General features: G+C 41.4%; 1 protein-coding gene across 5 annotated transcripts in view; it reads right to left on the bottom strand.

Annotated features, from left to right (window-relative positions):
- LOC134342864 (pleckstrin homology domain-containing family G member 4B-like) overlaps positions 1-27,437 on the bottom strand; it is a 228,639-nt gene that overhangs the window by 158,989 nt on the left and 42,213 nt on the right. For 4 of the 5 annotated variants that reach the window (XR_010017127.1, XM_063041517.1, XM_063041519.1 and 1 more), the window contains exon 1: positions 23,486-23,523. The exons of the other annotated variant lie outside the window; for it this stretch is intronic. Coding sequence is in view for 3 of the 4 variants with exons in the window: in XM_063041517.1 (XP_062897587.1) it covers positions 23,486-23,497 (12 nt within the window). In the remaining variant the exon portion in view is untranslated. Of the gene's footprint in view, positions 1-23,485; positions 23,524-27,437 lie in introns of those variants that run through there. 5 annotated transcript variants of the gene reach the window in all.

The raw sequence follows: 27,437 nt of genomic DNA, 5'->3' as shown, positions 1-27,437 counted from the left end.
CAGGAGCCTGGTGTTTGAAGGGCAATAACTGTTCCTGAACCTGGTGGTGTGGAACTTAAGGCTCCTGTACCTCCTGCCCAATGGTAGTAGTGAGGTGGCCTGGATGGTGGAGTCCCTGAAGATGGATGCTGCTTTCCTGCGTTAAATGTTCCTTGTAAATGTGCTCAATGATGTATTCTTTTCATACAACAAATGACTGCATAAGTGTGATAGAACAAGAAGTGGAGAATTGAGGCTCAGCGGACTCTGCACCAGCATAGAAATGGTCAAAGGTCCAATTGGAGTAACTTGTGCCTCACTAATGGGGTTCTAAGCAGAGAAACAGCCTGAACACTCACTGAATGGAAGATTGAACCTTTTGTGTAGTGGGCCATTAGTCTATTGCCAAGATCAATGAGAGAGCCTGGGGAAATCAACCCATCAACCTCTCACGATTCAGCAGGAATACTGGGATTTCAATCCATGGATCCGTGGCTCCAATATAACTATAAGCTGAGAGCTCTGCTTCATTTGAGTGTTACATTATAGACACAACAAAGTGATTATATGAATCCTACAGAGAGTTAGCTCAAAGTATAACTCACGGTATTTTAATTAGTAACAAATGTGCATTCTTAGACCATTGGGTAAAGTATCAATGATAAACTTCACGTGCTGCAGATCAATAGTGTATTCAGTAAAAGCCTGGATCGAGCAGTAATTTACAATTTCACCACGCTGAAAAACCCACTGTTAACCTGGGAGTCATGCAAATAACTGATTTATATACATAAGAGTTTCTGCAGATGCTGGAAATCCAGAGCAACATTCACAAAATGCTGGAGGAACACAGCAAGTCAGGCAGCATCTATAGAAATGAATGAACAGTCGACGTTTATTCTGATAAACAGTCGGATGAACTGCGACCCTTCATCAGGACTGGAAAGGAAAGGGGGAAGAGGGCAGAATGAAAAGGGGGAGGAGGGGAAGAAAAACTAGCTAGAAGACCGACAGAATAAGAAGGTGGGGGAGAGTAAAGAGGACGAGCTATTCCTCCTTCACCTTGCCCCCCACCTTTTTATTCTGTCTCCTTCCCCCTTCCTTTCTAGTCCTGCAGCAGAGTCTTAGCCGAAAACATCAACTGGTGATTCATCCCCATAGATGCTGCCTAATCTGCTGAGTTCCTCTAACATCTTGTGTGTTTTGACTGATTTATATTTCAGCCTGCGTTGTGATGTAATTTCTTCAATAAGATGTTTATTTCTTTAGAATGTTGACAAGTTTGTAAAAACTTCTGCTGTTCTTTGATAAGCATTATTATTCACTAATCTTTCCATAAAATACAACTAAATGGGGTCACTTTTAATACTTCATTGGATTAAGAATTATTATGACTGCACTTGAATTGGACGCATTTCTGAAATTAGTAGTAAACAAAACAAAAAATAGCCTTGCTCTCACTCAAATAGGAACCACATGTTCTTCAATACATTTTTCTGTTGTGTATTTGTTTATCTGCCTTAAAGTTTAAATGTCTTGGGCATGAAGTGGGAACAATAACATTAATGTAATATTTATTCTGTTAGATTCCATTATGTCAGAATCAGCATCAGAAGTAGGTTTATTATCGCTGAATTATATGTCATGAATTTGGTGGTTTGCAGTACTGTTGAAAGACATAAAAATACTTACAAAACAAATAAATAGCACAGAAATATGATGAGGTCACGTTCATGGACCATTCAGAAATCTAGTGGCAGAGGAGAAGAATCATTGAGTGTGGCATTTCAGGCTCCTGTGTCTCCTCCCCATGAGCAAAATGCAATTTCTTATCAATCATATGCTAAATGTTCTGCTTCTTATTTTGGAGGGAGGATGTATGTTAGATTTCTGGAACATTCAAATTGATAATCACTCATAATATCAATATTTAGCAGTGGGACCCCAATGAACGTTGTGGACATAATTATACTAATGAATGACAACAGTTCCATGGCAAAGTACTGATAATTACTTTGGTAAATGAAAGCAGGTCCAGGACTTTGGTGGATATGAACCCAATCAGAGCGATCTCGAACTAGTTGACAGATCCAAATATTCTGGCTGCTAGGTTCTACACAGGATCCATCAATGCAACCAGATCTGCTGGGGAATCTGCCCTCAGATCCTTCACCATACTGGGCCTGCCCAAAATCTACACTTCCAAGCATTTCAGTGGAGATCTTGCATCTGCTGCAAATAAGGGTAAGAATAGAAATTGCATTATAGTATTATACTATATAAGAAGGAGCTTGAGAAGATTTGGTATATCATCGAAGACTCTCCAATTTCTACAATTGTACCATGGAGAGCATTCTACCTGGTTACCTCACTATCTGGTATGGAGGGACCCCTGTACAGGATAGGAAAAAGCTGGGGAAAACGAAAAAGAAATTCGGTGAGCGGCAGTTCTGTGGGCGTAAATACCTTGTTAGTGAAAGAGGTCAAAGGAGAATGGCCAAACTGGTTCAAGCTGACGGGAAGGAGACAGTAACTCAGATAACAATCATTTTAACGGTGGTGTGCAGAAGAGCATCTCTGAATGTACAACACGTCAGGTCTTGAAGTGGATGGGCTACAGCAGCAGAAGACCATGAACATACACTCAGTGACCATTTTATTAGGTATGGGAGGTATCAATAAATTGGCCACTGTGGTTATATTTTTAATTGTCATTTATGGTATTTTTTATGTACTGCAATGTACTGCTGCCATAAAACAACCAATTTCACGACATATGTCAGTGATATTAAATATGATTCTGATCCTTTCCAATCTTTTGAGTTTGTTGTGAAATTTTAAGAGCTCTTAAGTAATCTTAAAGGTGATATTTTATTTCAGAGAGAATGTTAATAGAATTTAATTTTATAATTATTTATGAACAATTTTAGGATACTTCTCAATGGAAAAACATTCCAATAGCTAGCCAGCATTAACAAGAGAAAATCTGCAGAAGCTGGAAATCTGAGCAACATACACAAAGTGCTGGAGGAACTAAGCAGGCCAGGCAGCATCTATGGAAACAAGTACAGTCGCTGAAGGGTTTTGTTCCAAAATGTCGACTGTGCTTTTTTCCATAGATGCTGCCTGGCCTGCTGGGTTCCCCCAGCATTTTGTGTGTATTGCCAGCATTGACAATACAGCTAAGGGTGTGGCTTCACCATCTGTCAAAAGTATGCCCAGCTGCTCTGTGACCCATGTGAACTAGGTACACAAAGCCCTAGGATGATACAGGCCTTGCTGACTGGCTATTGGACACCAAAGGCAGCAAGCTTGATCTCCCAAAATAAGTAAGTGTGGGGGGAGAGGAGCAGCAAGTTCCAGGCAACGAAAAGCTAGCGTTTCTAAGATGCAGGAAGAACATGTGAAACTAGCATAACCAATATCCAATCTCTGACCATCTGATAAGTGAAATATATTGATTCCCATGGTCACACACAGCCTCAGAATAGAAGTATGTCCTTTTCAAACTGAGAAGAGGAGGAATTTCTTTAGCCAGAGGTTGGTGAATCTGTGGAATTCAATGCCACAAACAGCTATGGAGGCCAAATCATTGGGTATATTTAAAGCAGAGGTTGATAGGTTCTTGATTAGCAGGGCATCAGAGGTTACAGGAAGAATGGGGTGAAGAGGAATAATAAATCAGCCATGATGGAATGATATAGCAGACTTGATGGGCCAAGTGGCTTAATTCTGCTCCTGTATCTTAAGGTATTCTCTGAGGTGGAAGATAGATAGATGAGGGATCGCTCAGCTCTAGTTAAACGCAACACATCTACAAACACTACTGTACATAATATTGTGGAAATTTTGTTTACTCATTGGCCAAATGATCTTGCTTATTGACAGATACCCCACCCACAAACATTCATTCACTTCACCACCGACACACAGTAGCTGTAGTTTGTACCATCAACAGGATGCACTCAGCAAGTCACCAAAGCACCTTCCGAGCCCAAGGAGGATAAGGACAGCAAAAGCAGGGGAACAGCACTTCCTGATAGCTGCCTTCCAAGCCACTTAGCATCCTGGCGTGTATGTATACCCACTGACCCTTCGTCAGCACTCTGTCAACATCTGCTTCTCCCCTCTGTAGAGGTACCCACACATCGAGGACTGGGGCAGTTCCAGGAGGCATCTCACCACCACTTCTGCAGGGTAACCAGGGGTGGGCAATTAAATGCTTACTCAGCCTGCAAACCCCACACTCTTGAATGAATAAAAAGTGCTGCATTTGCTCAGAAATATCAGTCAAATTTTGTGTAATTATATGTTATTTTTCTTCGCAGCTGTGTTAACGTCAGCTCTGTTGGTGAACAGCGTTGACAGTGGGAACGAAGTGAAGAGAGACCATAATATTTTTGTACACAAGTATCAGCTAGCTTTCTTAATTAGCCTTAGTAGCTTAAAGTCCACAGCTGACTTTAATACCCAGTGCTATATTCAGCACCTCATGCTCACTTGAATTTCAGGAGAGGAGATGAAAGTCTAATTCTACTCTTTCACAGTGAAGCAAACATGGATATCAATCATAAACCACGGAGATAACGGAAAGGGACAAAATGGACTCAGTTTCTCTCAGAGCAGCGTTAACAACATTTTCTTCATTTCCCACGGATGACTGTATCTCATTCAATGTTCAATCAGGGAGGTGAATAAATAATTTCAAATATAATTCTGTAACCATGTCTTAATCAGTGGAATCCACCTCCGATATTTGTAGGAGTCCACAGCTGAATCTGGAATGTGGGTGATAATTGTTTTTAATGCTTATCGTCTTAAATAAAAAAAATGCATTTATTTAGCATTTTTAAACATTGCAAAACATTCCAAGCAGTTTCCCACAAGAAACAAGACCGTAAGACCATAAGACACAGGAGCAGAGTTCGGCCATTCAGCCCATTGAGTCTGTACCACCATTCTATTATGATTTACTAGCTCTTCTTTCAGTTAGTCCTAACGAAGGGTCTTGGCCCGAAACGTCGACTGTACCTCTTCCTAGAGATGCTGCCTGGCCTGCTGTGCTCACCAGCAACTTTTATGTGTGTTGATTCTGTCATGGCTGATTTATTTTCCCTCTCAACACTATTCCTTTGATTCCTCCAAAAACCTTTGATACCCTGACTAATCAAGAACCTATCAAACTGCACTTTAAGTATACTCAAACGCTTGACTTCCACAGCTGACTGTGGAAAGAAATTCCACACCTTCACCACGCTCTGACTAAAGAAATTCCTCCTTAACTCTGTTCCAACAGGATATCCTTCTGTTCTGAAGCTCTACCCTTTGTCAGTAAAATATTAAAAAAAAATCTGATTCTAAGCAACTCAGTAATATTAGGATAGTAGAATTAGGCAAGTTTTTGGAAGAGCTTCAAAGGCCAGGCAGATATGGAGAGTTTATCAGGAAAGTGCAGAGATCAGGGTCTCTGCTGCAGAAAGTACAGTGACCAGGAATGAGTGAGGAAGTTGAGAGATACAGAAATTGCCATAATTGCACAAGTGCAATGATGTGGGACATATGCAACATCACAGGACGCTACAAAGACCATTTCTTAGTCCTTGAACCATTTGTGCAGAATTTTTCCTTGGATGATTTTGACCCAGTATGTTGGTGTGAAACTAAATATAATAATGCTTTTTCACTTTCTGTTTCTGATTGTAATACAGCAAAGACTATGCGTATACTTCAGCCTTGAGACCTATTTTATCTTTCCTTCTCCTGATTGTGGAAGAAGGATTTTCACACAAACACATTGAAAAATAAGCCAAACTTCCAGCATTGATTAAATATTTATTAATATTTATCCATGTCATCAGCTTAATTCTATTTATTAAAGTTCATAAATTCTACTTTTTATCTGCATAAAGATAATCAAACTTGCAAAATATTGACTTCCAGTGACACAAATTGAAGTTTGTCCTTTGGCTTATGCCCTGCGGACTTCACATTAGCTTCTGGTCAATGAAATAGCACTTATAAAGAGGAATATGTTAAAAAAAATCAAGGGCTTTTGATTCCAAGATAGTCTCCATGCAGGTTTCACAAGTATACTTTCAGTAAGATACATCAAAAGGATTGTAATTCCCTCAAGGAGAATATGATCCTGATCAGCTAGATCAAACCTTCAATCTGATCCTCTGAATTAAAAATTACTGTCAGCCTCTCAAGTCTGTGTTTACAAACTCCGATTTGTTTAAAGTATGAAACTAATACGACATTTACATGATTAAATAGCTTGGGGAATTAGTTGGAATATACAAGTGTTCAGAAACAATTTAGTTCAAAGGAACCAAATTCAGGAATATACTTTCAAGATTGTGATAATGAAGTTTCAAGTCACATCAGGACAAATTTATGGGTCTGTCTTAAAGCATTGTTATCTTAAAACATTGAATATGAAACAACTCTCGTATACTCCAGACTGATAGTTACAATAAATACAAGCAGCAATATGGTTTATCAATATAATGCTTCCGACAAGCTTCATCTTATCTCAACACTAACTCAGTTTCCAAAGACTCAGTACATAAATGAAAAAAATTATATAAATGGAAGGAGAGGTGAAACAAAATAATCTTTATAAACTCTAAAAAAAGGCTTTACACAAAAATAAAGTTCAATACTTACATGAATATACCTCCTCTTTAGATAAGTAATCAAAACATTCAAAACATTCGGCTGCAGAGTCTACACTTTTGGGACATTAGCTGATAAGTTTCTTTTGACTCATGAAAGAATTAGCCACACCCCACACCCACACAGTTCTGATTCAGATTGGTAAACACACCTGATAATGCAGCAAATACATACTGGCCAAGATCATACAAAGCATGATGACAACTTGCAATGTAGTACTGCCTAAATCTGTCTGAAATCACTCTGCTTTATTGGGCTAATCCTAAACTGGTGTTCTTTCTAGGGAGTTCCATTAAAGGTTTTCGTTAGTAGCCTTCATGAAACAATAATCAAACATTCTCTGAACAATACCTAGGAAAGCCCATCATTGAAGTTTCTTGTGTTTAGCATGATAAAAATGACGAAGTTGTTTCAGTTTGAACAGCAAAACACAAAGCCATATAAGCGCACTGTTGGATAACTGGGAAACTGTGTCAAAAGAGATGTTATATAGTAAGTATACCGGTGGAGAGTTTTAAAGAGTGAAATCTAGATCTTAGAGTTTAGGTATCTGAGTTCATAAAGTTAAGAAAGTATGAAAATATCTTACAGGGTAGACAGTGTTTATGGAGAAAGAAACAGGCATAACGAGAACTGGGAATGTTAGAGATAAGACAAGGTTTAAGTTGTAAAGCCTTGTAGATTGAGTGAAGATACTTCAAGAGGTTGTAATTCAAGAAGTGTCTGATCATAGTGCCACACAGTCTTACAGAACAGAAGCTGTTACCATACCAGCAATTATCAAGACAAATCACACTTCCCAAAAGTCATTCTGTAGCCTTCCATATCCTAATGCTTCAAGTGCTAATCAAAATACTGCTTTATCGTTCTGGAAACATCTGCCCTTACCACCTTCCTCTCATTTCTAGGTTTCAGTTGGGTGAGAAACGAAAAATCTTCCTCCAATTCCCATGAAATCTCTCTGTCAGCAAACAGGGTCTCACATGCGCAACTCACCCAGACCGCATCTTGACAAGGGAGAATAGTACACCAAATTAAAGGGTTTTATTGGAAATAGAGTTTATCCTTGGACTGGGGAAGCTGTGGCAGTGAAGGGTCCCCAGTTGTCTTGCATTCCATGTCACTGGACCCTGACCCCGATCTGTCAAGGACCGTGTGGTGTCTGCCCGAGCATCAGCCTCCCCATGTTAAACAAAGTCACACACAGGCATTTCCCCGCTAACGGAATAACCTCTTGAGAGAACATCATACTCGGCTCGAGCGATTGACTATTAAAGTGGGTTCTAACTAAGCAGTGTTAGGCCTTTTGTTTAACTCAGTAAGTGTGAGGTTTGGTACTATGGCAAAGGCAAGGACAGAAGGATCATATGGTGATTTTGGAAAGTCGGATGGAAGCAGAGATGCCGAGATGCCTGGCTGCCCAGCAGTGGCATGTTAGAGACTGGGAATAAGAGTGAGGAAGAGGCCGGAACTGAAGAGACAAAAACACCGCCTTTGTTTATTAACTACTGCTACATATCAGATATCACTGTGTAAATTCTCTTCTCTCTACGGAGCATTGCCAGAACAAATCTGCTTAAAGAAACAAAACGTGAACTTGAACCACTTCCCTTGTCAGATGTATACTGAATGGAGCAAAACCTATAAAAATTAGTTAACCAATATCTGACGCATAACGTGAGTAGGACAAGCCAAGAATGGAACTCGAGGCAAAAGACTATTGTTGAAAAGCTCCTTATTTCTTATCTTTTTCTGGCTTCACTCTTTGTAAATTGGAAAAAGGGCACGACCGCAGCAAGAAGTCACTAAGCTTCCTATCGGATCAAACTGCTTATATGTAAAAAAATTGGTAGGCATCTTGGGTGAGTTCTTACCATCAGATTCCAGAACAGCTACTTCCCTTCTACCCTTCTGTTCTTGAACCAACCAACAAAACACTAATCGCTATAGTTTAGCAACACTTTGACTGTCTTGCACTAAAATGGACTTATTTTTGTTCTAATTGTGTTTTATTGTAAAAAATTGTATATAATTTATGATTAATTTGGTTTTCTTGTGGATGCTGCCTTTCTGATACAATGTGCCTGTTCCTTTGCACTTGTCCACTTGATGTCAATAAACTTGACTGACAGATAAATGTTAAATTTGCATAGACAAGTATAGAGATTAATAGTTTTATGACTTTAAAATTTATTTTATTTTGAAATATTTTAAAGAATAAGGTAGATAAAACTCATTTAGCTGGCAAAAGGAGTCCGCTGAACAGTAATTATGAATTAACAAGCCTCATGAAGCGTAACAAATGGAGTATTTTTCAAATGCTGAATTGTGAATAATCAAAATTCTTGACAATTTAATATAATCCTTACTTGTGTAAGGATTGTGTAAAGATCCTTAATTGTCTGTATGAGAAAACCAGGTATGATTTGCAGAGGGCTATTTCAAGAGCGAAGAGACACTTTCAAACGAGGTTGGAGGCAACATCAGATGTACGACAACCCTGGCAGGGTTTGCAAGACATTATTTCCTACAAAGTGAAACCCAATAGCATGAATGGCAGCAATGCTTCACTACCAGCTGAACTCAATGCCTTCTATGCCCACTTTGAAAGGGAGAATATAAATACAGCTATGAAGATCCTTGCTGCACCCAGTGACCCTGTGATCTCTGTCTCAGAGACTGATGTTAGACTGTCTTTAAAGAGGGTGAACCCTCGCAAGGCGGAACGTCCTGATGGAGTACCTGGGAAGGTTCTGAAAACCTGTGCAACCAACAAGCGGGAGTATTCAAGGACAATTTCAACCTTTCACTGTTACGGACAGAAATTCTAAGAAGAATAATGTGAGCTGCCTGAATGACTATTGCCCGGTAACACTCACATCAATGCTTTGAGAGGTTGTTCGCGACCAGACTGAACTCCTACTTCAACAAGGACCTGGAGCCACTGCAATTTGCCTACCGCCACAATAGATCAACGGCAGATGCAATCTCAGTGGCTCTTCATACAGCCTTAGACCACCTGGATAATACAGGCGCCTATGTAAGGATGCTGTTCATCAACTATAGCTCAGCATTTAATACCATCATTCCCACAATCCTGATTGAGAAGTTACAGAACCAGGGCCTCCGTGCCTCCCTCTACAACTGGATCATTGACTTCCTAACAGGAAGATCACAACCTGTGCGGATTGGTGATAACATCTCCTCCTCGCTGACGATCAACACTGGTGCACCTCGGGGGTGTGTGCTTAGCTCACTTCTCTACTCTCTCTATACCCATGACTGTTCGCCCGGCATAGCTTAAATACCATCCATAAATTTTCTGATGATTGTTGATAGAATCTCAGATGGAGACGAGAGGGGTACAGGAGCGAGATATGCCAACTAGTGGAGTGGTGTCACAGCAACACCCTGGCACTCAGCATCAGTACGATGGAAGAGCTGATCGTGGACTTCAGGAAGGGTAAGACGAAGGAACACATACCAATCCTCATAGAGGGATCCAAAGTGGAGAGAGTGAGCAGTTTCAAGTTCCTGGGTGTCAAGATCTCTGAGGACCTAACTTGGTCCCAGCATATTGATGCAGTTATAAAGAAGACAAGACAGCGACTATACTTCATTAGGAGTTTGAAAAGATTTGGTATGTCAACAAATACACTCACAATCTTCTATAGATATACCGTGGAGAGCATTCTGACAGGCTGCATCACTGTCTGATATGGAGGAGCTATTGCACAGGACTGAAAGAAGCTGCAGAAAGTTGTAAATTTAGTCGGCTCCATCTTGGGTACTAACTTACAAAGTACCCAGGACATCTTCGGGGAGTGGTGTCTCAGAAAGACAGCGTCCATTATTAAGGACATCCAGCACCCAGGGCATGCCCTTTTCTCACTGTTACCATCAGGTAGGAGGTACAGAAGCCTGGAGGCTCACACTCAGCGATTCAGGAACAGCTTCTTCCCCTCTGCCATCTGATTCCGAAATGGACATTGAAACTATGAACACTACCTCACTTTTTTTATATATATTCTGTTTTTTTGCACAATTTTTAATCTATTCAATATACATATACTGTAATTGATTTACTTATTTAATTATTATTATTATTATTCCTTCTTCTATATTATGTACTGCATTGAACTGCTGCCACTAAGTTAACAAATTTCATGACACATGCCGATGATAATAAACCTGATTCTGATTCTGTGATGAGGTAAGTTGCAAAAAAACATACTGCAGGGGAGAAGGACTGAATTACTGACAGTAGCTCAGCGATTTCCATGTTAAATGATGTGCGTATGAGCATCCCAAAGTTGCTTTAAATTTCACAGAGTAATAGTGGCCATCATTGATAGCTTTACCAATATTGTAAATGCTACATCTGACCCAAGCACAACAGTTGAGCTGATTAACCCTATGTGGTACAGAACAGTAACACTGATATCACATTGTACAAGTCAAATCTCCGAAACAGAGTGTAACTGAAGGATTATACATACTGTATCATCAAGAACTATTAGCTAACATTTATGTACCCACACCCTCGTACACAAGGTATATTTATCTGCAAACCTTTCAGTCTATGAGTTTAGAAATTTTCAATTAAAATAATGTTGAGGTGTATTCCAGACTTCCATTACTCACTGTATGACAAAGTGTTTCTTGGCATCATCTTAAACCGTCCAGCTCCAATTTCGAGGCTTTTGTTTGGAAAGAGCCATGAGTTTCTCCATAAGCTACTTTGATTATTTTAAATGCAATTATATCTGATGTCAAATTACTGGAGTCCTTGAGTGTTAACATTTTCAATGCAACCTATAGCAACAAGCCTGTACAAGCATTCTATTGAATCTGCCTGATACTCCTGCCAAGATCCATTTGAGATGCGCTGGCCAGAATTAAGTACATTTATCTAGACTGAGGTTAAGGTCTAGCCAGAGTTTTGCACAACAGTTAGAATTCCATCCCTTCGGGAGATATAGACCAACAAAAAGAGAGTTGAATCTGTGACATTTGTTACCACAGAGGGTGTGGAAGCCAAGACACAGAGTGTAATGAAAGCAGAGATTGATAGGTTTTTGATTGGTAGTGGGGGAGGGGGGTTACTGGTTATGGGAAAAAGGCAGGAGAATGGGGTTGAGAAATCCCATGATCAAATGGAAGACCAGACTTGATGGGATGAATAGTGGAATTCTGCTCCTATATCTTATGGTCTAACATTCCAACATTAGATCAAATTACAACTTATATCTGTCCACAAGGCTTCAGTGATTTCTGTTCTTACACTCACAAATCTCTAAATTTTTCCACAGCTCATAGATTTCACTACTACCATTGTAATTGATTGATTATTGTCACACAAACCTAGGTATTGTAAAAAGCCTTTGTCTACATACTATCCAAACAAACTATCCCATTGACGTAGTACAAAAGGAAAAACAATAAAATACAGAACATTGTGTTACAGTTACAGAGAAAGTGCATTGTAAGTAGACTAATTACGTGCAGGGGTCATGACCAGATAGAATGAGAGATTCAGAGCTCGTCTTTATAACATACTGTACATGGTCCATTCAAGAATCCTACAATCATGGAACCGAAGCTGTCCATGAGCCTGGTGGTATGTGTTCTCAAGACTTCTGTCATTTAGGAGGGCAAATACAATGTTAGCATTCATTTGAAGAGGAGTAAAATATAAAAGCAAGGGATGTAATGCTTAGACTTTATAAGGTATTGGTCAGATCATACTTGGAGTATTGTGAGCAGTTTTGGGTTCCCTATCTAAGAAAGGGTGTGCTAGCGTTGGAAAGGGCCCAGAGGAGGTTCACAAGAATGAAAGGGTTAATGGTGCTGGGCCTATACTCGCTGGAGTTTAGAAGAATGGGGGGGGGGGGAATCATGTTGAAATCTACTGAATATTGAAAGCCCTAGACAGAATGCATGTGGAGAACATGTTTCCTCTAGTGGGAGAGACTAGGCCTTGAAGGCACAGTCTCAGAATTGAAGGTTGGCCCTTTAGGACTGAGAAAAGGAGGAATTTCTAAACCAGAAGATGGTGAATCTGTGGAATTCATTGCCACAGAAAGCTGTGGAGGCCAAGTTATTGGGTATATTTAGAGCAGAAGTAAATAGGTTCTTGATTAGTAAGGGTATCAAAGGTAATGGGGAGAACACAGGGGAATAGGGTTGAAAGGGATAATATGGAATGGCATAGTAGACTCAGTGGCTGAATGGTCTAACTTTGCTCCTATGCTGTATTGTCTCATGGTCTTATTTAGAAGATATATGACTCTTAGGTCCATACAGATGATCTCACATGTTTTTACACTGAGCCTGATTTACCCTGTTTTCTACAGTCCCTTATTCAGTAAATGCAATTTTCAACTTCTCTCTTTGCCAGCTAACTTAACAAACGTGTACCTCTATTCCTTCATCCAAATGATGCAACGATATTGTAACACACACAAAATGCTGAAGGAACTCAGCAGGCTAGGCAGCGTCTACGGAAAAGAATATAGTCAATGTATCAGGCCGAGACCCTTCACCAGTCCTGATGAAAGGTCTTGGCCCGAAATGTCGACAGTTTACTCTTTTCCATAGCTGTTGCCTGGCCTGCTGAGTTCCTCCAGCATTTTGTGTGTGTTGTTTGGATTTCCAGCATCTGCAGATTTTCTCTTGTTTGCAAATATACTGTATATTGAAATGCTGAGATCCCACTACAGCTCCGAGGGAGGTAACCCCAGTCGGACCAAACCACATTTCGAGCACATAACCATTCATCTTATTTTCTGCTTCCTACCTCATTGCCAATTCTTCATTCAGGAGTTCAAGTCCATTCTAACACATTCTCAACTTTACTGACAACCTGGGGCTGCGGCGTATATCTTCAGGAAGTCCGCATTAATAACATCTATAGGTGCAATCCTTATAAATATCCCAGTAAAAAGCACACGAATTAAAATCCTTCTTGCCACATTCGATCTAGTTTCGAAAACTTTAAGCAAGTTTATTTAACTAGACTGAACTGTAATGCCTCAGTCTGTCGAGTTACTTGAGCACAAGTTAATGGGAGCCGCAATATAACTGCTAAATATAACTCAAAAATTATCTGTCGACTGGGGAGGAGTACCAGCAGTATCAGCTGTAACCGGATCTTGCCTGTGCGCCACAATTAATACACCAGCTGATCCAAGCACTCATCTTGGAGTTGCAATGCTTCTATGTCACTTCTGTCCCACAAATGAACCCAAATTTTATTTGCAGTGAATGTCACTGTGCACCTTCTGAGTGAACAGGGCAGTTTTTTTAAGAGGGAGAGACAGGAGTAAGGTTACTATAGAAATTACATGTAAAAATTAAGATTCATGTGAGGTGTAAAAATTGTGGAATGTCACCCACATTCAAACTGCACCTTTAGCTCAGAAAAAATATAACCTCAGAGCTGAAGTAAACTAGGTTTGCTCTCAAATTATGACATAACCTTTATATCATAAACACCTCAGGTAGAGGAGATAACTTCTCAGTGTCCAACCTGTCCCTCCTTCTCACAATAATCTGTGGAATCATTGCCACAGACAGTTGTGGAAGCCAAGTCACTGGGTGTACCTAAGGAGGAGGGAGATAGGTTCTTGATTAGTAAGGACATCAAATTTTACCGGGAGGTGGCAAGAGAATAGACAATAGACAATAGGTGCAGGAGTAGGCGATTTGGCCCTTCGAGCCAGCACCGCCATTCACTGTGATCATGGCTGAATCATCCACAATCAGTATCCAGTTCCTGCCTTATCCCCATAACCTTTGATTCCGCTGTCTTTAAGAGCTCTCTATCCATCTCTTTCTTGAAAGCATCCAGAGACTTGGCCTCCATAGCCTTCTGGGGCAGAGCATTCCATATATCCACCACCCTCTGGGTGAAAAAGTTTTTCCTCAACTCCGTTCTAAATGGCCTACCCCTTATTCTTAAACTGTGGCCTCTGGTTCTGGACTCACCCATCAGTGGGAACATGCTTCCTGCCTCCAGCGTGTCCAATCCCTTAATAATCTTATACGTTTCAATAAGGTCCCCTCTCAGCCTTCTAAATTCCAGAGTATACAAGCCCAGTCATTCCAATCTTTCGACATATGACAGTCCCACCATCCCCGGAATTAACCTTGTGAACCTACGCTGCACTCCCTCAATAGCAAGAATGTCCTTCTTCAAATTTGGAGACCAAAACTGCACATAGTACTCCAGGTATGGTCTCACCAGGACCCTGTACAGCTGCAGAAGGACCTCTTTGCTCTTATACTCAATTCCCCTTGTGATGAAGGCCAGCATGCCATTAGCTTTCTTCACAGCCTGCTGTACTTGCATGCTTGCTTTCAGTGACTGATGTACAAGAACACCTAGATCTCGTTCTACTTCCCCTTTTCCTAACTTGACTCCATTTAGATAATAATCTGCTTTCCTGTTCTTACCACCAAAGTGGATAACCTCACATTTATCCACATTAAACTGCATCTGCCCACTCACCCAGCCTGTCCAAGTCACCCTTCATTCTCATAACATCCTCCTCACATTTCACACTGCCACCCAGGTTTGTGTCATCGGCAAATTTGCTAATGTTACTTTTAATTCCCTCATCTAAATCATTAATATATATTGTAAACAGCTGCGGTCCCAGCACTGAACCCTGCGGTACCCCACTGGTCACTGCCTGCCATTCAGAAAGGGACGATTAATCGCGACTCTTTGTTTTCTGTCAGCCAGCCAATTTTCAATCCATGTCAGTACTCTGCCCCCAATACCATGTGCCCTAATTTTGCCCACTAATCTCCTATGTGGGACTTTATCAAAGGCTTTCTGAAAGTCCAGGTACACTACATCCACTGGCTCTCCCTTGTCCATTTTCATAGTTACATCCTCAAGAAATTCCAGAAGATTAGTCAAGCACGATTTCCCCTTCGTAAATCCATGCTGACTCGGACTGATCCTGTTTCTGCTATCCAGATGTGTCGTAATTTCATCTTTTATAATTGACTCCAACATCTTTCCCACCACCGAAGTCAGGCTAACCGGTCTATAATTCCCTGTTTTCTCTCTTCCTAGATCTCGTTGTACTTCCCCTTTTCCTAAGGGTTTAGATAGGTTTAGATGGAAAATAAATCAACCATGATTAAATGGCTACACACATCAAAGTTGCTGGTGAATGCAGCAGGCCAGGCAGCATCTCTAGGAAGAGGTACAGTCTGTACGACTGTACCTCTTCCTAGAGATGCTGCCTGGCCTGCTGCGTTCACCAGCAACTTTGATGTGTGTTGCTTGAATTTCCAGCATCTGCAGAGTTCCTGTTGTTTGGATTTTTAAAAATGATTAAATGGCTGAGAGGATTAAATAGGTCAAGGGGCTTAATCCAGCCCCTGTGTTTTATGATCTAATATCCTCTCATCCTCCTTTTGGCTCGCTTTGACTGTTAAAACATGGAAGCATCTTCACAAACTCCCGCACCCTCTGATGACCCTGTGACGTCAGTCTCTGAGACCTGATATTAAAATATTCTTCAAGGTGAACCCGCAGAAGCCATCTGGCCCAGACGGAGTACATCACTAAGTACTAAAGACCTGTCCTAATCAACTGGTTGGGGAGTTCACCGATATCTTTAACCTCTTGCTTCGACAGTCTGTTGTACCCACCTGCTTCAAGCAGGCTTCAGTTAGACCGGTGCCTAATAAGTATGTGGAAATCTGCCTCAATGACTATCATCCAGTAGCACTTACATCCACGGTGATGAAGTGCTTTGAGATGTTGGTGATGAAACATATCAACCCCTTCCTGAGAAGTGACTTGGATCCATTCCAGTTTGCCTATCTTCTCAACAGGTGAACAGCAGATGCCATTTCATTGGCTCTACATTCGATCCTGAAACATCTGGACAGTGAAGATGCATACATCAGGATGCTCTTCATTGACTACAGTTCAGCTTTCAATACTATCTTCCCCTCATAACTAATCAATAGGCTTCAGGACCTAAGCCTCAAGTACCTCCTTGTGCAACTGGATCCTCGATTTCCCCACTTGCAGACCCCAGTCAGTTCGGATTTGCAACAACAGCTTCTCCACATTCTCCCTCTGCACAGGTGCACCACAGAGCTGGGTGCTCAGCCCCCTGCTCTAGTCACTTTACACTTATGATCGTGAGGCCTAAGCACAGCTCCAACGCCATATTTACGTTTGATGATTACACCGCTGTCACTGACTAAATCAAAGTAGAAATAAATCAATCAGTTTATAGAAGGGAAATTGAAAATCTGGTTGAGTGGTGCCATAACAACAACCCCTCACTCAATGTTAGCAAGACCAGGGAGCTCATTATTGACTTCAAGAAGAGGAAACCAGAAGTCCAATTGAGCACATCTACACAGGGCACTGTCGCAGGAAAACAGTATCCATCATCAAGGATCCCCACCAACCAGGCCATGGTCTCTTTCTGCTGCAGCTGAAGAAGGTGCAGTAGCCTCAGGACCCACACCACCAGGTTCAGGAACTGTTATTACTCCTCACCCACCAGGGTCTTGAACCAAAGGGGATAACTTCACTCACCCCATCACTGAACTGTTTCCACAATCAATATACTCACTTTCAATGATTCTTCACCTATATTTATTTATTTATTCATATTATTATCATTTTTTTTCTCTTTCTATTTACAGTTTGTTGTCATTTGTACATTGTTTTTCTGTCCTGTTGGGTGCGGTCTTTCATTGAGTCTATTGTGTTTTTTGTATTTACTGTCAATGCCCGTGGGGCAGCATGGTAGCATAGTGGTTAGCACAATGCTTTACAGTACCAGAAACCTGGGTACAATTCCCACTGCCGTTTATAAGGAGACTGTACATTCTCTCCATGTCTGCATGAGATTCCTTCGGGTGCTCCAGTTTCCAAAGGCATACCAGTTGGTAGGTTAACTGGCCATTGTAAATTGTCCCTTGATTAGGTTAAATCAGGGGGTTCTGGATGGCACAGCTCAAAGGACCAGAAAGGCCTACTCTGTGCTGCATTTCTATAATAAAAAATGAATCCGGCTTGTATACGGTGACATACCATGTAACCATATTACAATTACAGCATGGAAACAGGCCATCTCGCCCCTTCTAGTTCATGCTGAACTCCTACCCTCACCAAGTCCCACCAACCTGCACTCGGTCCATAACCCTCCATTCCTTTCCTATCTATATATCTACCCAATTTAACTTTAAATGACAACATTGAACCTGCCTCAACCACTTCTGCTGGAAGCTTGTTCCACACAGCTACCACTCTCTGAGTAAAGAAGTTCCCCCTCATGTTACCCCTAAACTTTTGCCCTTTAACTCTCAACTCATGTCCTCTTGTTTGAAGCTCCCCCACTCTCAATGAAAAAAGCCTATCCACGTCAACCCTATCAATACCCCTCATAATTTTAAACACCTCTATCAAGTCTCCCCTCAACCTTCTACGCTCCAAAGAATAAAGACCTAACTTGTTCAACCTTTCTCTGTAACTTAGGAGATGAAACCCAGGCAACATTTTAGTAAACCTCCTCTGTACTCTCTCAATTTTATTGACATCTTTCCTATAACTTGTTGACCAAAACTGTACACAATACTCCAAATTTGGCCTTACCAATGCCTTATACAATTTCAACATTACATCCCAACTGCTATACTCTATGCTCTGATTTATAAAGGCCAGTATATGTACTTTGATAATAAATGTGGAACTTGAAACTTTCCAACTTTCTCCTCAAATTTGGTGAGAAAAGGCCATTTTTACTCCTCCTCCTTCTTCTTCTTCTCCCCTCACTTTAGGAACCAGCCTGGTAAATCTGCACTTCAAGGAAACATCTTGCTATGGAGGACTCTGGACGCCAAGTCACCAGGTGTACTTAAGATAGAAATTCATAGGTTCTTGATTGGTAAAGGGGTTAAGGATTACTGAAAAAAAGGAGGGAGAATGGGTTTTAAAATATCAGCCATGATTAAATGATGGAGAAAACTTGATGGGCTGAATTCTGCTCCTGTATCTTATGGTTTGAAGACTAAAACTGCATATTGTAAAAATATGATCTCACCAAAAATCGTAAGAAATTGCAGAGTTGTGGACACAGCTCAGCACGTCACAGGACCCAGCCTCTCCTCCATCGACTCTTGTCTATACTTCTTGTTACTTCAGTAATGCAGCTAGCTTAATCAAATTCCCCACCGACCCTAGACATTCTCTCTCCTCACCCCTCCCATCAGGCAGAAGATACAAAAGCCTGAAAGTATGTACCTCCCCTCTGTGGATTCTGTCTATGTCACGAATTGCCTCAGTCACAAGCAGCAAGCATAATCACCGACCCCACCCACTCTGGATATTCTCTTTTATCACTCGTCCCATCACACGGAAGATACAAATGCAAGTACCATCAGGCTCAAGGTCAGCTTCTATCCCACTACTTTCAGACTCTTAAACAGACTTCTTGAATGATATGAAGGGCTTGTGGACTCATATCATTGTAATCTTGAACTTTATCATTTACCTGCACTGAACTTATTCAGTAGCTTTTACACTTTAATCACCTTTTTATTGTTTTACCTTATTCCAGCTCAGTGCATTGTGTAATGATCTGATCTGTATGAACGGCCCAATCCAATATCAGGACTTCCTTACTAAAGCTCCTTTCAAGAAGGACCAAGGTACTATTTACTACCCTAGTTGTTTGCTGTATCTGTACAGGACCATCTTCTGCAGACTTTTTTTTTAAGCGTGTCGTATTCAGCCATTCTCGTCTGGCATGTGGTGTCAGGATTAACTGGGTCACGTTACGAACATTCCTGACTTGACACTTGTATTTTTTACAAGGTTGAGCGGCTAGCGGCACAGATGGAAAGCATGCTCGGGGGTGGCCCGACCTGGATTCGAACTCGGGAACCTTCGCTCCGGAGTCCGGCGCTGATCTCACTGCGCCACCAGCCAGCCTTCTGCAGATTGAAGAGCATGAGATTTCCCACTGTGTACATAACAGCTTCTTTCCTAACACAGAAATAAAGTCATGCCCTACGCATTATAGCAGGCCATGTACATCTTACCCATTCGCTTAAGCAGTTTGCAATCTGCTTGTAAGTTATATAAATTGCAGAGAGCAGAGAGCCAAGGAGTGAACCCAGTTTTTGATCTGAATTGCTCATTACTTAATCAACTTTTCATCCATTAATATTACTCCTTTGATGCAATGTAGTATAGTTAGAGTCACACAGCACAGAAACAGGCCCTTTGGCCCATCGTGTCTATGCTGCCACAGACTATCCATACTAATCCAACTTTCCACCTTATTTTCCCTCATCCAGCCCTGTTCACATTTTACAGACCACTTCCAATCAACCTATTAGTGTCATAGAACACTACAGTACAGAATCATCCCTTTGGCCCATCTAGTCTGTACCACACTGTTACTTTGCCTAGTCCAATCAACCTGCACTTGGATGGGGGCTCTCCATACCCCTCACATCCATGTACCTATCCAAACTTCTCTTAAATGTTGAAATCGAAATCGCATCCACCACATGCACTGGCAGCTTGTCCCACACTCTAGCTACCCTTTGAGTAAAGCAGTTCCCCCTCAAGTTCCCCTTAAATATTCTACCTTTCATCCTTAACCCTATGACCTCTCGTCTAGTTTTACCCAACCTCAGTGGAAAAAAGTCTGCTTGTGTTTACCCTATTTATACCCCTTATGATTGTGTATACCTCTATCAATTTTCCCAGGCAATAAACTCCTGACTTGCAGGCTGACACCAGCACCTCCTTGAACAGTATTGGTGAATGACAAGGGGACATTTCACTGTATACTTCAATGTAAATCTGACAAATAAAGCTTATCTTTAATCTCTAAATCTTTTAACAAGGAAAGAACTTACCTGTCATGTAATAATGTCCAATATCATAACCTATAACATCAGAGTGCATCAGTTGCTTCTAGTTATAGTCATACTTTATTGATCCCGGGGGAAATTGGTTTTCGTTACAGTTGCACCATAAATAATTAAATAGTAACAAAACCATAAATAGTTAAATAGTAATATGTAAATTACGCCAGGAAATAAGTCCAGGACCAGCCTATTGGCTCAGGGTGTCTGACCCTCCAAGGGAGGAGTTGTAAAGTTTGATGGCCACAGGCAGGAATGACTTCCTATGACGCTCTGTGTTGCATCTCAGTGGAATGAGTCTCTGGCTGAATGTACTCCTGTGCCCACCCAGTACATTACGTAGTGGATGAGAGACATTGTCCAAGATGGCATGCAACTTGGACAGCATCCTCTTTCAGACACCACTGTCAGAGAGTCCAGTTCCATCCCAGTTGAGTCCAGTAGAAAAGAAGCCAAATGGTGTAATGCAGTATGAGCTTTTAAGCCCACAATGTTGTGCCAAGCTAAATTAATCTATTTCTCAATCAAGCTAACCCTGCCCTCCTATAACCCTCGCTTTTTCTTACATATATTATTTTAATTCTATTTGATTAAAAAAACATTTCCCATCTTTCCCATCATTTACATTGTGTACAGGTGCACTACGGTGTGTTGCTTGCATGGTAAATGTTGCTGGTCTCAGACAAGTAAGGGAAGACCCAAGTTCTTTCCTTTCACAAGTTTGATGATGTAGAATTAGAAGAAGTCACAGCAGAAGATGGTTAGCACAACCCCAGACACTACTGCAATCTGAGAATTTCTTATACAGTATGTCCCTATTGTATCAGGCTCTACAAATATCCCTGATAGTGTGTTCCATGTACCCACCACTCTCCGTGGAAAAATAATTACTTCTGAATTATCCCATAGTTTAAAATTATGCCCTCTTGTAATGAACCATTTCCATCTTTAAAAAAATTCACAAGCCGTCCTCTCATAATCTTATACTGTACAACTCTACCAAATCACTTCACATTTTCTGTCGCTCCAAAGAGAAAAACCCTAGCTTGCTCAACTTTTCCTCAAAAGTTAATGCTATCTAATCCAGGTTGCATCATGGTAAACCTTTTCTGAATCCTCTCTAAAGCTTCTACATCCTTCCTACAATGAGGCAACCAGAACTGAACATAATATTCCAAGTGTAGTTGGGCCAGAGATTTATAGAGCTACAACATCATGGCTCTTGAACTCAAGTGTCTGACTAATGAAAGCCAACATACGGTAAGCCTTCATATTGACCCTATCAACTTGTGCAGCAACCAATTTCCCTCGGGATCAATAAAGTATGACTATGACTATGAACTTTGAGTGGACTTGGATCCAAGATTCCCTTCTTCCTTCACATTGCTGAAAATTCGGCACTAATCTTGTACTCCACCTTCAAGTTTGATCTTCCGTAAAGTGTAAGACCACACTTTCCTGCATTAAACTCTATCTGCCGATTCTATACCCAACTCTGCATTCTGTCTCTATCTTATTGTAATTTATGATAAGATTCTACACCATCCACAACACCTCCCACCTTCACGTCATCTACAAACTTACTGTCCCACCTCTCCATTTCCTCATCCAGGTCATTATAAAACTTATGATGCTTAACATTTAATTCCTTTGTCATTGCAAATATATTGGTGCCAAGGTCTTTGGAAGCCAGATGTTGATGTTAAATACCAACCACTGCATTCCTTTAATAGAGCTGAAGTGAATTTGCTGCTGTGTGCTGAGTATGTACAGTCACACATCATGACTGTTGGGCTGTCCGCAGTTCTGTCACGAACATGGATCGTTAACCATAACAGGCCATCCACATACACAAACAACATGGTGTTAATCCCAGCCAAAAAGATCAAATATTAACAGCTGAATGATAAAAAAAAGTCTGGCTTCATCTTCCATTTAGATATTTGTGGCAGAAACAAAAAATTTATTGGATTTAAATTTTGGTTTGTGGTCAAAACTTTCATCTTACTATTAACATTAAAAACAAAGTTAAATATTCCAAAGGCCACCCACTTAAATAAATATGTTCCACCCAATGCAGTGAACTTTATGTAAGTGTATAAAATAAATTTGAATCAAACATTGTTTATAACTATCAAGATTCTTACATTCATGTTTTTAAAATGAATCATTTGTAGTATAGTAACCAACCAGCAAACGTATTCATCAATGTATTCCCATAGAACACAGAGATTACCTTCACTGTTGTTGAGGCTTTTTTCCCCATTTCGACTAAGTTGTCGTTAAATGTTTGCCATGACCATAGTCAAGTATCACACCAAAATAACATTTTATATAGTAAATACAGAATAAGTACATATTCATTAAATGTTGCAGGGAATTGCACCCGGACATTACTCCCTTCAGCCAGTTTTATTTTTACCCATGCTTAATCAGCATCTTGAATTGAGACGGCTTTTTCATCTCGAGCCATCAGTGATTAGCCAATTTCTGAATGATTAACTGTCAGTAATCAATTTCGGGTCAGGCAGCTGTTAAGCCTTTCCAAGGTTCAAAATTCATTGAGAAAAATTGAGCTATTCTAATCATGTGACTCCTCCCCACTGCTCACAGAAGCTCAGTGGTTCTGTGTCCATGCGTCCATAAAGGTTAAAAATAATATCACATGAACACATCGATGAAAATTTAAATGCTATATTTGCATTGGACAGGAACTCCCTGCTTGAATTTAGCCCTGCTCATCAAAATTTTCCTCATGTACGAACATGTTACCTCAGAACTCCACTCAATGTCTCCCTGGCATGCCAGAGTTGAAGGACTGCTAAAAAGTTTGGAAGACATGCACAACAGAGGACCCGTCTGTTAATTCTGGCAAATCAAACCTACCTCAGATGAGACCTACCTTACATGCCATTAGCTGTACAACTGTTTCTGACAGGTTTTGATGTAGTTCATTTGCAGAGTTAGTTGACGTAATGGCAGAAAGAAGAGTTAATCATTATCACTAATCCAAACTGGGAGTTTGTTCTCAGAAAGCTGTTAACAGCCCGGCAAACTGAAGGTTCAGACACTGCAAACTACAAGTGTGTTATCTCGACCTCTGCCTTGGAGTGCAGAGATAACCTGATTACTTCCTAGAAGCTGTTAAATTGGAGATGGCTTTGCTGAGTTATAGTTTAAGTGAATGGTCATCCATCTCACAGTTGATCCTTCCTGCAATCAGCAACGGACAACTGGTTTTATAGGCTGATTCTCAAAATTGCCTCTCAGACATTCTTCAAGGGATAAAGTGAATTGAATTAATGCCATGCACAGTCACACCAATCCACCAATCACTTGCCCCAAGGGCGCTAATCAATTTATTCAATAGCCCTGTTGGACCCTTGGCTGCCTACCTTCTCTGATGCCACCATGAAGAAGAGTATTGGGGTGCACATAGTGCAGCACCCTGTCAGCTGTGACCAAGGCTTTAGGAATCAGGTACAAATTCGGTTTTCAATTGTAGTCTCCTTTGCACACACTCTCACAGACACACAGATAAGTGCACAGATATGTGCACTCAGGCACACACTCAGACACACACTCACAAACACATATATTCACACCTTCATGCACTCGATCTCACACACACACACACACACACACACTCTCTCTCTCTCTCTCACACACTCACACATATATTCACACCTTCATGCACTCAATCTCACACACACACACAAGCATGCTTGTTTATACATGCACACAGATATGTACACCCAGACACACATGCACACTCTCACAGACACATGCACACAGATCTGTGCTGCAGACACACACAGATACACACGTGTGCACTCGTGCAAATTCACAAACACTGTCTCACACACACACACACACACACACACACACACACATACATAACACTTGCACATTCACTAACACATGTATACATGTGGACTCACACACACACACAAGCACGCTCACAGACATACACGCGCGCGCGCGCACACACACACACACACACGCACACACACACACGCACACGCACACACACACACACACACACACACACACACACACACACAAGTTACTGACTCTCCACTCCTACATCCATCAAGGGTGGAGGAATATTTGGTAAAAATTTGTCTGCCACTATTTTCTACTTGGGTGGAAAGCTGACTGCTGAGATACTCTCCTCTCTTGTTTCTCAAGTATAATTTGTAGATAAAAGCCATCGTACAGATGATGAATTGCACTAACGATCATTGTCCAGATAGATTAACAACCTATAGGTCCGGCGTCGTCCAGCGGCAATTTGCTGCAACAAGTCTGACACCTGACCCAGGGCAAAAGTAGACCCAATGATGTCACCTGCTGTATAGAGCCCATTTACCTGTTTACCTGATTGATAAGGATGTGACCTCCGACCTGCGTTTATAACACAAAGCAAACTAAGAAGCAAATCCCACAGAAAGTTAGAGAAGAGATCCAAGTCAATGGGTCTGCAGAGGGAAATTAACAATGTGTCCACTACCCCTGCCAGCCTCGCTCACTGATAATGATTTCTTCACCTCTGCTCTGTACATCTTACTGCATTGTCCCTTTGAGGAGCCATAATTTGCAGTTTGAGGCCACTCGAGTGAGAGAGGTAGCCGTCCACACAGACCTACCCCAGATCAGAATGGGAATCAGGTTTATTATCGCTGACAAATGTCATGATTTTTTTGTTTGTTTTGCAGCAACAGTACACAGAAAATTAAAAGTCACAATAAGAAATATATTTTCAATGTATGTGGTGCAAGAAGAGAGTGAAATAGTGAGGTAGTGGTTATGGGTCCATGGACCTTCCCTAAATCTGACGGCAGAGGGGAAGAAGCTGCTCATAAAACACTGCGCGTGTGTTTTCAAGCACCTGTGCTCTTCCCTGAAGGCAGCAATGAGAAGGAGGCATGCTGTAGGTGGTAAAGGTCCTCAATGATAAATGCTAGCTTTTTGACACATCACCTTTTGAAAATTTCCTCGATGGTGGATGAGGTCGGCTGGGTTTACAACCCTCTGCAGCTATTTTTCAAACTGGCACCTCCATACCAGTTGATGAGGCAACCAGACAGAATTCTCTCCACAGAACATCTGTAGAAATTTGCTAGAGTATTGTTAACATATCAAATCATCTCCAACTCCTAATGAAATATAGCCGCTGTCATGTCTTCTTTGTAATCACATCGATATGGGCCCAGGATAGATCTTCAGAGATATTGACACCCAGGGACTTGAAACCATTCATCCGTTCCAGTGTGACCCCTTGATGAGGTCTGGTGTTTGTTCTCCTGCCTTCCCCTTTCTGAAGCCCACAATCTTCAAGATTGAGTGAAGTGCAAGGTTGCTATTGTGACACCACTCAACCAGTTGATTCACCTCACCTCCTGTACCTCACATTAGCCCCCACCCTCCTTATACATGGCTCAGCTGTGTCTGCCATGACCCGTGTCCTTTGGGACCTTCTTGCCAATCAGCACAGCAATGAACGGCGACAAGGAATTCCAACAACAGCTGCTGTGCGGAATTGCACAGGTGAAGTTCTGTCAATGCAGGAACGGCATGGTGTAATACAGGGAAACCCAGCAGTGTGTGTCTGTCAGCGTCACAGTGGAAGTTCTTGCCCTCTGCTCTGGCATTCCCAAACAGCACAAGGATGAGCCACAATGCTGCTTCAGGGGAAAATGGGATTGAGCGATTTCTGTCTGCTGAGAATAAGACTGCAAACCTCACTCACCCGCAATTCATTGACTGGCACAGTGAAAATTACTGACCAACTCAATGGTACACCTAACATGGCAACACCACCTTCTGGAAGTTGCCCTCCAAAGCCCGACACCATCCTGATGTGGAAGTATATCACTGATCCTTCATTATTGCTGTGTCATTGTCCGGGAAGAGGATAAGACATGAGAGAATAGGACCAATCAAGTCTAACAGTGGAAAAGTGTTTATGGAACTGGAGGAGATAGCAGAGGTACTCAATGAGTACTTTGCTTCAGTATTCACTACAGAATAGTTTCTTGGCGATTGTAGGGATGACTTACAGCGGACTGAAAAGCTTGAGCATGTAGATACTAAGAAAGAGGGTGTGCTGGAACTTTTGGAATGCATCAAGTTGGGTAAGTCGCCGGAACCAGATGAAATGTATCCCAGACTACCATGGGAGGCGAGGGAGGAGACTGATGCGCCTCTGGAGATGATCTTCGCATCATCAATGGGGATAGGAGAGGGTCCGGAAGATTGAAGGATTGTGGATGTTGCTCCATTGTCCAAGAAAGGGAGTAGACATCATCCAGGAAATTATAGACCAGTGAGTCTTACTTCAGCGGTTGGTAAGTTGATGGAGAAGATTCTGAGAGGCAGGATTTATGAACATTTGGAGAGGCATAATATGATTAGGAATAGTAAGCATGGCTTTGTGAAAGGCAGGCCATGCCTTAGGAGCCTGATTGGATTTTTTAAGGATGAGACTAAACACACTGATGAAGGTAGAGCATTAGATGTAGTGTATATAGATTTCAGCAAGGCATTTGATAAGGTATCCCATGCAAGGCCTATTGAGAAAGGAAGGAGGCATGGGATCCAATGGGACATTGCTTTGTGGATCCAGAACTGGCTTGCCCACAGAAGGCAAAGAGTGGTTGTAGACGAGTCATATGCTGCCGGTGACCAGTGGTGTACCTCAGGGATCTGTTCTGGGACCCCTACTCTCGTAATTTTTATAAATGACCCAGATGAGGGAGTGGAAGAATGGGTTAGTAAATTTGCTGATGACACAAAGGTCAGGGGAGTTGTGGATAGTGTGGAGGGCTGTCAGAGGTTACAGCAGGACATTG

Source organism: Mobula hypostoma, chromosome 2, assembly GCF_963921235.1.
Source record: "Mobula hypostoma chromosome 2, sMobHyp1.1, whole genome shotgun sequence".
NCBI classification, from domain to species: Eukaryota; Metazoa; Chordata; class Chondrichthyes; order Myliobatiformes; family Myliobatidae; genus Mobula; species Mobula hypostoma.
The sequence above is the reverse complement of the archived record's forward strand: the minus strand, read 5'-3'. Positions and strand labels throughout refer to the sequence as shown.